The sequence below is a fragment of the Oncorhynchus nerka genome, linkage group LG3 (assembly GCF_034236695.1).
Source record: "Oncorhynchus nerka isolate Pitt River linkage group LG3, Oner_Uvic_2.0, whole genome shotgun sequence".
NCBI classification, from domain to species: domain Eukaryota; kingdom Metazoa; phylum Chordata; class Actinopteri; order Salmoniformes; family Salmonidae; genus Oncorhynchus; species Oncorhynchus nerka.
This window is the reverse complement of record NC_088398.1, coordinates 67,899,741-67,913,219: the sequence shown is the minus strand read 5'-3', so window position 1 is coordinate 67,913,219 and position 13,479 is coordinate 67,899,741. Positions and strand designations below refer to the sequence as shown.

Genomic DNA, 13,479 nt, shown 5'->3' with positions numbered 1-13,479 from the left:
GGGAGTGAGAATAGGGAGTGTGAATGTGAGGGAGTGAGAATAGGGAGTGTGAATGTGAGGGCGTGAGAATAGGGAGTGTGAATGTGAGGGAGTGTGAATGTGAGGGAGTGAGAATAGGGAGTGTGAATGTGAGGGAGTGAGAATAGGGAGTGTGAATGTGAGGGAGTGAGAATAGGGAGTGTGAATGTGAGGGAGTGAGAATAGGGAGTGTGAATGTAAGGGAGTGAGAATGTGAGGGAGTGAGAATATGGAGTGTGAATGTGAGGGAGTATGAATGTGAGGGAGTGAGAATAGGGAGTGTGAATGTAAGGGAGTGAGAATGTGAGAGAGTGAGAATAGGGAGTGAGAATGTGAGGGAGTGAGAATAGGGAGTGTGAATGTGAGGGAGTGAGAATAGGGAGTGTGAATGTGAGGGAGTGAGAATGGTGGTAGAGACCCAACAATTTTTCGTTCTTTGCATTTTGTTTGCTGGAACAAATGTCACGGGAACAACATGCCAAGGTGCCAACAAGGGAGAAATCAAGACTCTTACCCCTCTCTATCCAGATGAGATAGAGTGAGAGAGAGAGAGAGATGAAGCCCCTTGAATTGAATTGAAGGAGAGAGAAAGAGAGAGAGAGAGAGAGACACAGATAGAGAGACAGAGCGTGAGAGACAGAGCGAGAGGAGGGAGGAAGGAGATAGCGTTGATGGTCTGACTCACAAGGCCTTCGCATCCTTAAAGCTGTTGAATGTTCTTCCTGTCTCTTTCAACTCCACCACTCCTTGTGGGGTTTCCTGTAACCATGGTGACTGTAGAGGTCAGATGTTCCATACACTGTATTGTCGACCAGGTAAATTCCCAAGTCCCAACACAGCCGGGTTAGAGTACAATTCCCTCAAGCCACATTCTTTTATTTTTTTTAACTCACTGACAAAGTCTTATTATCATTGGCTGTGTGCATTAAGAACTGAATAACTATGTCCTTGTGGTTAGAACGTCACATACAGTCGTGGCCAAAAGTTTTGAGTCTGCTGCCTCAGTTTGTATGATGGCAATTTGCATATACTCCGGAATGTTATGAAGAGTGATCAGATGAATTGCAATTCATTGCAAAGTCCCTCTATGCCATGCAAGTGAACTGAATCACACAAAAAAAACATTTCCACTGCATTTCAGCCCTGCAACAAAAAGACCAGCTGACATCATGTCAGTGATTCTCTCGTAAACACAGGTGTGAGTGTTGACGAGAACTAGCCTGGAGATCACTCTGTTATGCTGATTGAGTTCGAATAACAGACTGGAAGCTTCAAAAGGAGGGTGGTGCTTGGAATCATTGTTCTTCCTCTGTCAACCATGGTTACCTGCAAATAAACATGTGCCGTCATCATTGCTTTGCACAAAAAGGGCTTCACAGGCAGGGATATTGCTGCCAGTAAGATTGCACCTAAATCAACCATTTATCGATCATCAAGAACTTCAAGGAGAGTGGTTCAATTGTTGTGAAGAAGGCTTCAGGTTACCCAAGAAAGTCCAGCAAGAGCCAGGACCGTCTCCTAAAGTTGATTCAGCTGCGGGATCGGGGCACCACCAGTACAGAGCTTGCTCAGGAACGGCAGCAGGCAGGTGTGAGTGCATCTGCACGCACAGTGAGGCAAAGACTTTTGGAGGATGGCCTGGTGTCAAGAAGGGCAGCAAAGAAGCCACTTCTCTCCAGGAAAAACATCAGGGACAGACTGATATTCTGCAAAAGGTATAGGGATTGGACTGCTGAGGACTGGGGTAAAGTAATTTTCTCTGATGAATCCCCTTTCCAATTGTTTGGGGCATCTGTAAAAAATCTTGTCCCGGAGAAGACAAGGTGAGCGCTACCATCAGTCCTGTGTCATGCCAACAGTAAAGCCTCCTGAGACCATTCATGTGTGGGGTTGTTTCTCAGCCAAGGGAGTGGGGCTGACTCACAATTTTGCCTAAGAACACAGCCATGAATAAAGAATGGTACCAACACATCCTCCGAGAGCAACTTCTCCCAACCATCCAGGAACAGTTTGGCGACGAACAATGCATTTTCCAGCATGATGGAGCACCTTGCCATAAGACAAAAGTGAGAACTAAGTGGCTCGGGGAACAAAACATTGATATTTTGTGTCCATGGCCAGGAAACTCCCCAGACCTTAATCCCATTGAGAACTTGTGGTCAATCCTCAAGAGGTGGGTGGACAAACAAAAACCCACAAATTCTGACAAACTCCAAGCATTGATTATGCAAGAATGGGCTGCCATCAGTCAGGATGTGGCCCAGAAGTTAATTGACAGCATGCCAGAGCGGATTGCAGAGGACTTGAAAAAGAAGTGTCAACACTGCAAATATTGACTCTTTGCATCAACTTCATGTAATTGTATATAACAGCCTTTGACACTTATGAAAGGCTTGTAATTATACTTCAGTATTCCATAGTAACATCTGGCAAAAATATCTAAAGACACTGAAGCAGCAAACTTTGTGAAAATGTATATTTGTGTCATTCTCAAAACTTTTAGCCACGACTGTACAGTCTGTACTGAGGCGTTAACAGTTCCTATGAGAATACTTTGAAGATGAGCAGAAAGAACCAAACTGGCCCCTTTGTCTGAGTTTGAGCTTGCACTGTAACAAGAGCTCTATTAGAATACAACTATTCTCATATTATTGGTTTGACACCTGTCACTCTCTCAGTAATCAGACATACCTACACAGCAAAATCAATGGTGTACATTTAAATCTGAAAGTGTAGAATGTATACTATTTTCTTGAATTTTACCCCCTTTTCTCCGAAATTTCATGGTATCCAATTGTTAGTAGTTACTATCTTGTCTCATCGCTACAACTCCTGTACAGGCTCGGGAGAGACAAAGGTCGAAAGCCATGCGTCCTCCGATACACAACCCAACCAGGAGCGGTTGGTTAGCGTGCACTGCGCCAGGCCCGCCACAGGAGTCGCTAGTGCACGATGAGACAAGGATATCCCTACCAGCCAAACCAGCCAAGCCCTCCCTAACCCGGACAACGCTAGGCCAATTGTGCGTCGCCCCACGAACCTCCCGGTCGCGGCCGGCTGTGACAGAGCGCGAACCCAGAGTCTCTGGTGGCACAGTGCCCTAGACCACTGCGACAGAGCGCGAACCCAGGGTCTCCCGGGTGGCCTGAATGTACACTATTTTCAGGAACATATGAGTCCCACTGTACTGGTGTTAAAATCAGCTAGCTCACCTGTGTTACAAGTCAGCATTCAACGTCCATCCTGAGGAAGTTGGGAGATGACGTGGGAACCGGACACTAGGGGCAACAGTGAGTGCTGTTACCTTCGAGTAGGCTTTGGTTTGCTACAGTGTTGTGGACGGGGATGGCGGATAGACGTAAGCATCTGCTTCTGGTTCCCCAAAGGTTGCATGTTCAAATCCAGCGATAAAAAGTGTATTTTTTTATTTTGTTTTAAGCCTATCCCAAACGTCAACCGTTAATGCCTAACCTTAAGATATCAGAGTTAATGCCTACATTTAATCATAAACAATGTTAAATTTGACGTTTGAGAAACATGGATGACGTGAGACTGAGAGCTAATTAGTTCAAATAACATGTTTGAAAGTGTTAAAGATTGGACTGCAGAGTTCCCAGAGTTCAGAGTTCCCCATTTAACTCTATAAGTGTGAAATGTACACTATTTTCAGTGAACATACAGTATGAGTCCTACTGTACTGGTGTTAAAATAACACTTTTGAAAGTGTTAAAATTGTACTATGTTGCAGTGTTCCCCATTTAACTATTAAAGTGTTCTTAGGAACGTGATTGTGGTGTTTGCAACACCTACAGTGTAATATATTACACTTAAAGTAAACTGGACTCACTTTGATTCGTGGTGACGCTGTTACACTTTCTCAGTGTAAGAAATTAACACCTTTAGTGTTACAGCAAATCATTTTGGGTGTTGTTTTCACAGTATATGGTTTAAAGCCTAATTTGCATATTTCTTGTCATTTTGAGTCAATTGTAGAGTTAACACCCCTGACTGTATGTCTTCGTGACAGGGTTGTTGAATTATTTCCTACAGGCGACATCAGGCTTGCAAAGTGATGTGTAATTCCAGACTTAGTTAGGAGATCCAACAGTTGGAGTTTTTATTCACGCGCAACCTACATTCAGAAGTGCTGCTAGGGTTAACAAACTTAATTTAAGTGATAACACCCACCACCAAGACTATATCCCTGCTCACTAACTGGTTCCTCTTACAGATCCTGTCCACTTGCTGGTTCATTGTGCAGCCCCCCCCCTGGCTCATTATCTCATTATCAACCTGATAATCTCTCTCTCCCTCTCTCCTTCCCCACTCTCCTCCTCTCTCCTTCCCCTCTCTCCTCCTCTCTCCTTCCCCACTCTCCTTCCCCTCTCTCCTTCCCCACTCTCCTCCCTCTCTCCTTCCCTCTCTCCTCCCTCTCCTTCCCCACTCTCCTCCTCTCTCCTCCCCCACTCTCCTCCTCTCTCCTTCCCCCTCTCCCTCTCCTCCACTCTCCTCCTCTCTCCTTCCCCTCTCTCCCCTCTCTCCTCCTCTCTCCTTCCCCACTCTCCTCCTCTCTCCTCCCCCACTCTCCTCCTCTCTCCTTTCCCCTCTCTCCTTCCCCCACTCTCCTCCTCTCTCCTTCCCCTTTCTCCCCCTCTCTCCTTCCCCACTCTCCTCCCTCTCCTTCCCCACTCTCCCCCTCTCCTTCCAAACTCTCCATCTCTCTCCTTCCCAACTCTCCCCGTCTCTCCTCTCTCCTCTCACCTCTCTTCCCTTTTACTAATAGGGTCCTGACCCTGTTAACAGCATGTGTGATAGGAGGATAAAGATGTGAGACAAAGGGGTTGGGAAACAGCCCATTGGTAGATATACTGGGAGTCAAACTGTAATAGATCTGAATTCAAATGGTCCGTGTTTGACGAAGGTCTGGTTGGGTATCGCTTCAAGTAGTCTTTCTATTATTGTTGCATTGTTATGGTGCTTTCACACCTCCTCTATAGTCAATAGAAATACCTCATTTAGAAGTGTAGAGCACAGGAGGCTGGTGAGGGGAGGACGGCTCATAATAATGGCTGGAATAGAGTGAATAGAACTGATAAAACACATGGAAACCATGTGTTTGATGTGTTCGATACCAGTCCATGTTTTCGGTTCCAGACATTATTATGAGCCCCTCCTCCCCAATGAAGGTACCACCAGCCACCTGTGGTATAGCGTTATGGAGGGTTGACTAGAGATGGAGATTGTGTTGTGTAGGGGTTAGACAGCAGAACAATGGACAGAATAGGACTTACTCTGGCACCTTTCTCAGGGAAGCATTGACACCCTCCGCTGCAGTCTCTCCCTCCACATGGCCCATTGTGCTTCTTTCCACCCTGGAGAACACAACACAGAGAACTGGGTTAGAGACAACAAAACAATGTCATGGGAACTCACCACATGCATGGATAAACAGCAATAACCCATAGACATACTGTAATATGTTCATGTGTAGCTTACAGGTGGCACATGGGATATGCATGTGTGTAGTTGAAAACGCATGTAGCTTAATTATACACAGTAGCCTATATACTCGGGATCTGCCGTGCTGTGAATATAATATGTATATAACAGACCGCGTGTCTATAGCAGTTGTTCATGACTGTGGGGTCATTGCATGACTGAGTGTGATAATTCGGGTACTGTCAGAGGATATGATCTGTATGGTGGTCTGTGTGCTAAATGGTTGTTCCAATGTGGTTCGTCTGACTCATTTCAGCCATTAACACCCCTGGACATCCAGACAGACTGGCCAGACAGACAGACTGGACAGACAGACAGGACAGACAGACAGACTGGACAGACAGACAGACAGACAGACAGACAGACAGACAGACAGACAGACAGACAGACAGACAGACAGACAGACAGACAGACAGACAGACAGGACATCCAGACAGACTGGAGAGACAGACAGACAGACAGACTGGACAGACAGACAGACTGGACAGACAGACAGACTGGAGAGACAGACAGACAGACTGGACAGACAGACAGACTGGAGAGACAGACAGACAGACTGGACAGACAGACTGGACAGACAGACAGTATGGACATCCAGACTGCTAAAGATGGGTCGTCAGTTTCAACAGCTGAGCCTGACAGTGAACAGCAATGAAAGGAAAGCAAACACTCCCTGGAAAACCTGCCCAAACTGTTTCCCTATCAGAGAATTGAGTGCATTGAACGAGCGACTCAGCCTATATATCTGAGACTGTCAGTCTATAGGTGACATGTAAGGAGTCTCCAAGGCTGGTTTATTTTATGACGTCATTGGACTGTGTCCTCTTAACTCCCCATCTCCACAGTCATACCAGCGCCTGCTTAGACAGCATTTGCCAAACCCGATCCCCCAACCCCCCACCCCTCCCCCGCAGAAAACTCCCAAAATGTTCCAACCGGTTACTTTATGTTCTCAGCGTGACAAAGTGGCAGATTAGGAATCGTAGAAATTCTCCCTCCTTATACGACGTGTTGGGCGCAGATCTGCCAAAGAGCACATTGAGACCCTCCCCGGGTTCACAAAGAGAGTCTTTCACCCTGTAGACGATGTCCTTTCATGATCCCCTATCTTCCCCACCACAAAGGACCTTCTTCCCTTCCCCTATGGAATGCCTGGGGCTCAATTCCCTCCCTAACTGGATGTAGATCTCTGGGGATCTCTGGATCTAAAGGCGACCCATCTGTAGCAGACTGTAGATCTCTGGATCTAAAGGCGACCCATCTGTAGTGGACTGTAGATCTCTGGGGATCTCTGGATCTAAAGGCGACCCATCTTTAGCAGACTGTAGATCTCTGGGGATCTCTGGATCTAAAGGCGACCCATCTTTAGCAGACTGTAGATCTCTGGATCTAAAGGCGACCCATCTTTAGCAGACTGTAGATCTCTGGGGATCTCTGGATCTAAAGGCGACCCATCTTTAGCAGACTGTAGATCTCTGGGGATCTCTGGATCTAAAGGCGACCCATCTTTAGCAGACTGTAGATCTCTGGGGATCTCTGGATCTAAAGGCGACCCATCTTTAGCAGACTGTAGATCTCTGGGGATCTCTGGATCTAAAGGCGACCCATCTTTAGCAGACTGTAGATCTCTGGGGATCTCTGGATCTAAAGGCGACCCATCTTTAGCAGACTGTAGATCTCTGGGGATCTCTGGATCTAAAGGCGACCCATCTTTAGCAGACTGTAGATATCTGGGGATCTCTGGATCTAAAGGTGACCCATCTGTAGCAGACTGTAGATCTCTGGGGATCTCTGGATCTAAAGGCGACCCATCTTTAGCAGACTGTAGATCTCTGGGGATCTCTGGATCTAAAGGCGACCCATCTTTAGCAGACTGTAGATATCTGGGGATCTCTGGATCTAAAGGCGACCCATCTTTAGCGGACTGTAGATCTCTGGGGATCTCTGGATCTAAAGGCGACCCATCTTTAGCAGACTGTAGATCTCTGGGGATCTCTGGATCTAAAGGCGACCCATCTGTAGCAGACTGTAGATCTCTGGGGATCTCTGGATCTAAAGGCGACCCATCTTTAGCAGACTGTAGTTCTCTGGGGATCTCTGGATCTAAAGGCGACCCATCTTTAGCAGACTGTAGATCTCTGGGGATCTCTGGATCTAAAGGCGACCCATCTTTAGCAGACTGTAGATATCTGGGGATCTCTGGATCTAAAGGCGACCCATCTTTAGCGGACTGTAGATCTCTGGGGATCTCTGGATCTAAAGGCGACCCATCTTTAGCAGACTGTAGATCTCTGGGGATCTCTGGATCTAAAGGCGACCCATCTGTAGCAGACTGTAGATCTCTGGGGATCTCTGGATCTAAAGGCGACCCATCTTTAGCAGACTGTAGTTCTCTGGGGATCTCTGGATCTAAAGGCGACCCATCTTTAGCAGACTGTAGATCTCTGGGGATCTCTGGATCTAAAGGCAACCCATCTTTAGCAGACTGTAGATCTCTGGGGATCTCTGGATCTAAAGGCGACCCATCTTTAGCAGACTGTAGATCTCTGGGGATCTCTGGATCTAAAGGCAACCCATCTTTAGCAGACTGTAGATCTCTGGATCTAAAGGCGACCCATCTTTAGCAGACTGTAGATCTCTGGGGATCTCTGGATCTAAAGGTGACCCATCTGTAGCAGACTGTAGATCTCTGGGGAGCTCTGGATCTAAAGGCGACCCATCTTTAGCAGACTGTAGATCTCTGGGGATCTCTGGATCTAAAGGCAACCCATCTTTAGCAGACTGTAGATCTTCAGTACAGGCATGCAGTGGGGAGGGGCAGCCCAGACTGACTGACTGCTGAAGGGTATAGTGAAGACTTGACTTGAGACAGTCTCATTCAAGTCTAAATTGCACTTCCTTTTGACATCATAATAACCTAAAGTAGCTTCCACTACTTTGTCCGCTTTTCCTCAATCTGCATTGACATTACAGAACTGGACAGGTGAAAGAGAATCTGGTAGTCAACAGGCGTCCTCCATATTGCTTCCACACAGCATGTGTTCTAGCACTGTACAGGAGAGGATAAGGTGAGGAAGCCATGTCAGACTATTGGGATGTACTCCTGCTGAGGTGTGACATCACAGAGGTATCGACTGGACAGTGGACTGGAAACCCCACCAGCTACACAATAGGACACATCACCTCTGGACAGACACATAGAACAAATATGCTCCCCTCCAAAAAAGGACAAAAACACGACACGTAGAATCCATTTGTTTTTGCAGTTTGGCGCCTAAAATAGTTGATGACTATTTCAGCTGAAGACTATGGTATTGTGTTACAGTATATCCTGCCCCCACCCACCACCATCACAACAACCTGCTCTTTCCAACATCACCTCTTCCAGGTCTGCTACACTAATCACCTTAACATCCATCATCACATAGAGAGAGCCTGAGGCTTGTCAAGGAGAGGCCAGGGGTTTCATTGGTGGAGAATAGGGATTGAGGTCTTCTGGCACTTTGGAGGCTTATAACATGGCCCTGTCCATGAGGTCAATGGTTAGTTGATTGCACGTGTTAGTTACATTTTCAGAACTATTCACATCATCTGAAGAAACATAACCCTGGTTTGTTGTTTTTCCTATTTGGAGACATGCTACAGGGATAACCAGAGGTCAAAGGTCGACTGAATGAATGAGTTCACGAGAACCAAGTTAAGGAGTTAACACACATGGCAGAGGTATTTCATTTTCTTTACATTCGTTCTCTCTACCCACACTTCCCCGCTCCTGGTCCTGTGGGGAGTACGGAGTGTGGAGGCTTTTGTCCCAGCCCAAAATTAACACTCTTGACTCAGCTATTTAATGACATGCTTAAGGATAAGTTGATTGGGTTGGGACCAAAGCTGCAGCTGTCCAGAACCAGGTATGTAGGACAATGCTCTAGGCGGTCCCAGACACCCTTCTAGAATGTTCTCTCTGAACAGTTGATCACACCAGACCAGACCACCCACATGCCCAACACCACAGCTAAGGCTTTTGGCTCAGCGACAAGCATCTGATATATTAACATTTATCCTACTCCTACAGCATTCAAAGCCGTTGGGCCAGAGGACCCCGTCGGGGGTCTCAACAGTGTCATGGTCAACACTGGGACTGTAACGAGCGCCCTGAGAGTTGGGAAGCAAGTTCAGGGAGTGAGTGTTTTAATAAATAAAGGCAACAATGAACACGGACCACAAACAACACACCGACATGGAAACAGAGTCAATAACACCTGAGGAAAGAACCAAGGGGAGTGACAGATATAGGGAAGGTAATCAAGGAGGTGATGGAGTCCAGGTGTCATGAGGTGCAGGTGCACGAGACGATGGTGACAGGTGTGCGGGTTAATCAGCAGCCTGATGACCCAGAGGCCGGAGATGGAGTATACGTGAATATTAGCATGTAAATATTCACATGATGAATTGAAATGTATGTTAAATACTTCCTCCCCTGATCTAAATGCATTGGACAGTCTGGGACTGCTATAGTGAAAGGCTGAGCTATAGTTTCAGTGCATACACTGTATGTTTCTAGGAAACCCAACATGACAAGCATCACATAGACTCCAATAAACCAGACTGTGTAATCTTTTCCTGTTTGAAACAGCACTTTTCTAGTTTCCTCTGTGACCATCCAATGTTAATTATCTATCACGTGTCGTGCTCAGAGCAAGCTAGACTTTGTGGTCCATCAGACCCTTTGTGGTCACAACCATCTACTCTCCGTGGGCTGTCTGATCAGAAAACATGCATGCACACTCACATTGAAACCACGTGAATTGCAGGTTTGTGGCACTTAAATCCAGAACTGTAGTGGACTATGTTTTGCCCGTGCGATATCTAATTGTCTAAAGAGCATGACCCCGACAAAAGAGCAAAAGAAAAGAAAATGAAAAACTTTCCCACATTTCTGAATCCAGAATATTCCAGACAGCGTTGACCACAATGATAAACAAACAGACAGACGTAAAGGGGGATCTAACCAATGATGAAAAAGAGTGTCTGGGGCGGCAGGTAGCCTAGTGGTTAGAGTGTTGGACTAGTAACAGAAAGGTTGCTAGATCAAATACCTGATCTGACAAGGTAAAAATCTGTTATTCTGACACTGAACAAGGCAGTTAACCCACTGTTCCTAGGCCATCGTTGTAAATAAGAATTAGTTCTTAACTGACTTAAAGGTTAAATAAAAAATGTAAAAAAAGAAATACACACACACAGAACCACACATTGTTCCCAAACTGTAACATATTTTTTGGGGACATGCATACGACTTCTTGGATGTAAACATGTCTAGTGGTGGAGAGGACGCCCATCGTAACTCACCCAGAGAAGCGTTAAGAGCAGCTTCATAGGAGGAACTGCCAAAGTTAACGGCTTTGTTTCCTGTAAAGTCTAACTTCCCCTGAAACCGGCACCAATGATCTCTTCCCATTAAAGTGTAACACATGATGATTTACTGTCTCTTACCATGCACTAGTGTTCTCATGAAGAGTTGTGAGCTAAAGTCTACTTTAACAGGAAACACTGTACCAAAGAGTGGGAGAGAGATCAGGAGGAAATATCTTAGTTTATCCAGGTCTCATACTGCATCTTCCCCCAGGTCAAATTATTATTCACTTCTTTCTTCATTATTACTGTGACATTTTGAAGTATTGCAGCTAAGCTACCCCTGGTAAGCATGCTGCAAACCCTTCCAGGAGAGAAGCATACTGCTTGGGGACTGTGGTTAGTGTATCTGTCTTGGGACCAGACGATTGCTGATTCACCACCAAGAGAGAACTCCCTAGCCCAGAATGGAGACCCCTCTGTCTGTGTACATCCCGTTCTATTTCTACATGTTTACTCACTAAGGATTGCACAACCCCCACAGACCCCCAGAGCATATGTCCCTGCCTTGTTCCAGTGGGGAGACTGAGACAGCCTGTTCACATCAGGACACTGATGACAGTAATGACAGAGTTCGAGCTAGCAGACATCTGCTGCTGCCTAGGAAATAAACAGCAACATGATAACATAATGCCCCTTATCCCCATGACAACATCATTCCGCCTCAATGAAAGGTTAGAGAGGTTACGGCTGTTTAAGTGTCTGAGAGTCTGTTTCTGTTTTTCTTGAATGAAATGAGAGACTTCAGTGAGGTGGTGTGTGTATGTGTGTATGTGTGTGTGTGTGTGTCTATCTGTCTATAGTTGGTCTCTGTCTATAGGTGGTCTCAGTGGGCGGTTACTGTAAGATAAATGTCTACCTTAATGAAGAAGGCTGTGAGTTAGTAGAATGCTGCCTCCCTCGTCTTTATGACTACACTCCCTAACCCATTCATCAACTCCTATAGAATGTCCCACTGTGTAGATAACACCCGCACGCACACACCCGCACGCACACACCCGCGCATGCACGCACGCACACACACACACACACACACACACACACACACACACACACACACACACACACACACACACACCATGTCTATCACTACATTATTAATGCCATTAGTGCAGGCTGAGAAATCCCTCCCTTTTTATTTGTATTTATTTATTTCACCTTTATTTAACCAGGTAGGCTAGTTGAGAACACCTTTATTTAACCAGGTAGGCTAGTTGAGAACACCTTTATTTAACCAGGTAGGCTAGTTGAGAACACCTTTATTTAACCAGGTAGGCTAGTTGAGAACACCTTTATTTAACCAGGTAGGCTAGTTGAGAACACCTTTATTTAACCAGGTAGGCTAGTTGAGAACACCTTTATTTAACCAGGTAGGCTAGTTGAGAACACCTTTATTTAACCAGGTAGGCCAGTTGAGAACAAGTTCTCATTTACAACTGCGACCTGGCCAAGATAAAGCAAAGCAGTTCGACACAAAACAACACAGAGTTACACATGGAATAAACAAACATACAATCAATAATACAGTATAAATATATATATATACAGCATGTACAAATGAGGTAGGATAAGAGAGGTAAGGCAATAAATAGGCCATGGTGGCAAAGTATTTACAATATAGCAATTAAACACTGGAGTGGTAGAATGTGCAGAAGATGAATGTACAAGTAGAGATACTGGGGTGCAAAGGAGCAAGATAAATAAATAAATTAATACAGTATGGGGATGAGGTAGATAGGATTTACAGATGAGCTATGTACAGGTGCAGTGATCCCTTAAGGCAGATGTACTGTACATAGCCTCAGAGGTGTCATGCCCATAGGAGGCACAGTAGCACAGTGACCCCTCAGATTAGTCCTTCAAAACAAAAGTAGGCTCCCAATCTCCCAATCTCATAACTGGCTACCAAGAAGCCATTTCAGGCCGTCAATCAAGTTAGAGTAGCTAGCCTGTCTAACTATCTTAGCTGGCCTGTCTAACTATCTTAGCTGGCCTGTCTAACTATCTTAGCTAGCCTGTCTAACTATCTTAGCTAGCCTGTCTAACTATCTTAGCTAGCCTGTCTAACTATCTTAGCTAGCCTGTCTAACTATCTTAGCTGGCCTGTCTAACTATCTTAGCTATCCTGTCTAACTATCTTAGCTAGCCTGTCTAACTATCTTAGCTATCCTGACTAACTATCTTAGCTAGCCTGTCTAACTATCTTAGCTGGCCTGTCTAACTATCTTAGCTAGCCTGTCTAACTATCTTAGCTAGCCTGTCTAACTATCTTAGCTGGCCTGTCTAACTATCTTAGCTATCCTGTCTAACTATCTTAGCTAGCCTGTCTAACTATCTTAGCTATCCTGACTAACTATCTTAGCTAGCCTGTCTAACTATCTTAGCTAGCCTGTCTAACTATCTTAGCTGGCATGCATAGTACTCATACTTTGTGGCCCCTCAGACTTTGGGGTGCATGACGCCCCTGCATTGTCTTGCTGTATTGTCACTGATCTGGTGTTGCTGTTTTGAATGTTTGACTGGCCAACCTCTACACACAGTGAAACTTGT

General features: G+C 45.6%; 1 protein-coding gene across 2 annotated transcripts in view; it reads right to left on the bottom strand.

Moving 5' to 3' along the window:
• The window catches only part of LOC115112606 (collagen alpha-2(IV) chain-like), a 142,994-nt gene that overhangs the window by 70,929 nt on the left and 58,586 nt on the right, over positions 1 to 13,479 (bottom strand). For both annotated transcript variants that reach the window (XM_029639655.2, XM_029639656.2), the window contains exon 4: positions 5,310 to 5,390. In XM_029639655.2, the coding sequence (XP_029495515.1) occupies positions 5,310 to 5,390 (81 nt within the window). The remainder of the gene's footprint in view (positions 1 to 5,309; positions 5,391 to 13,479) is intronic.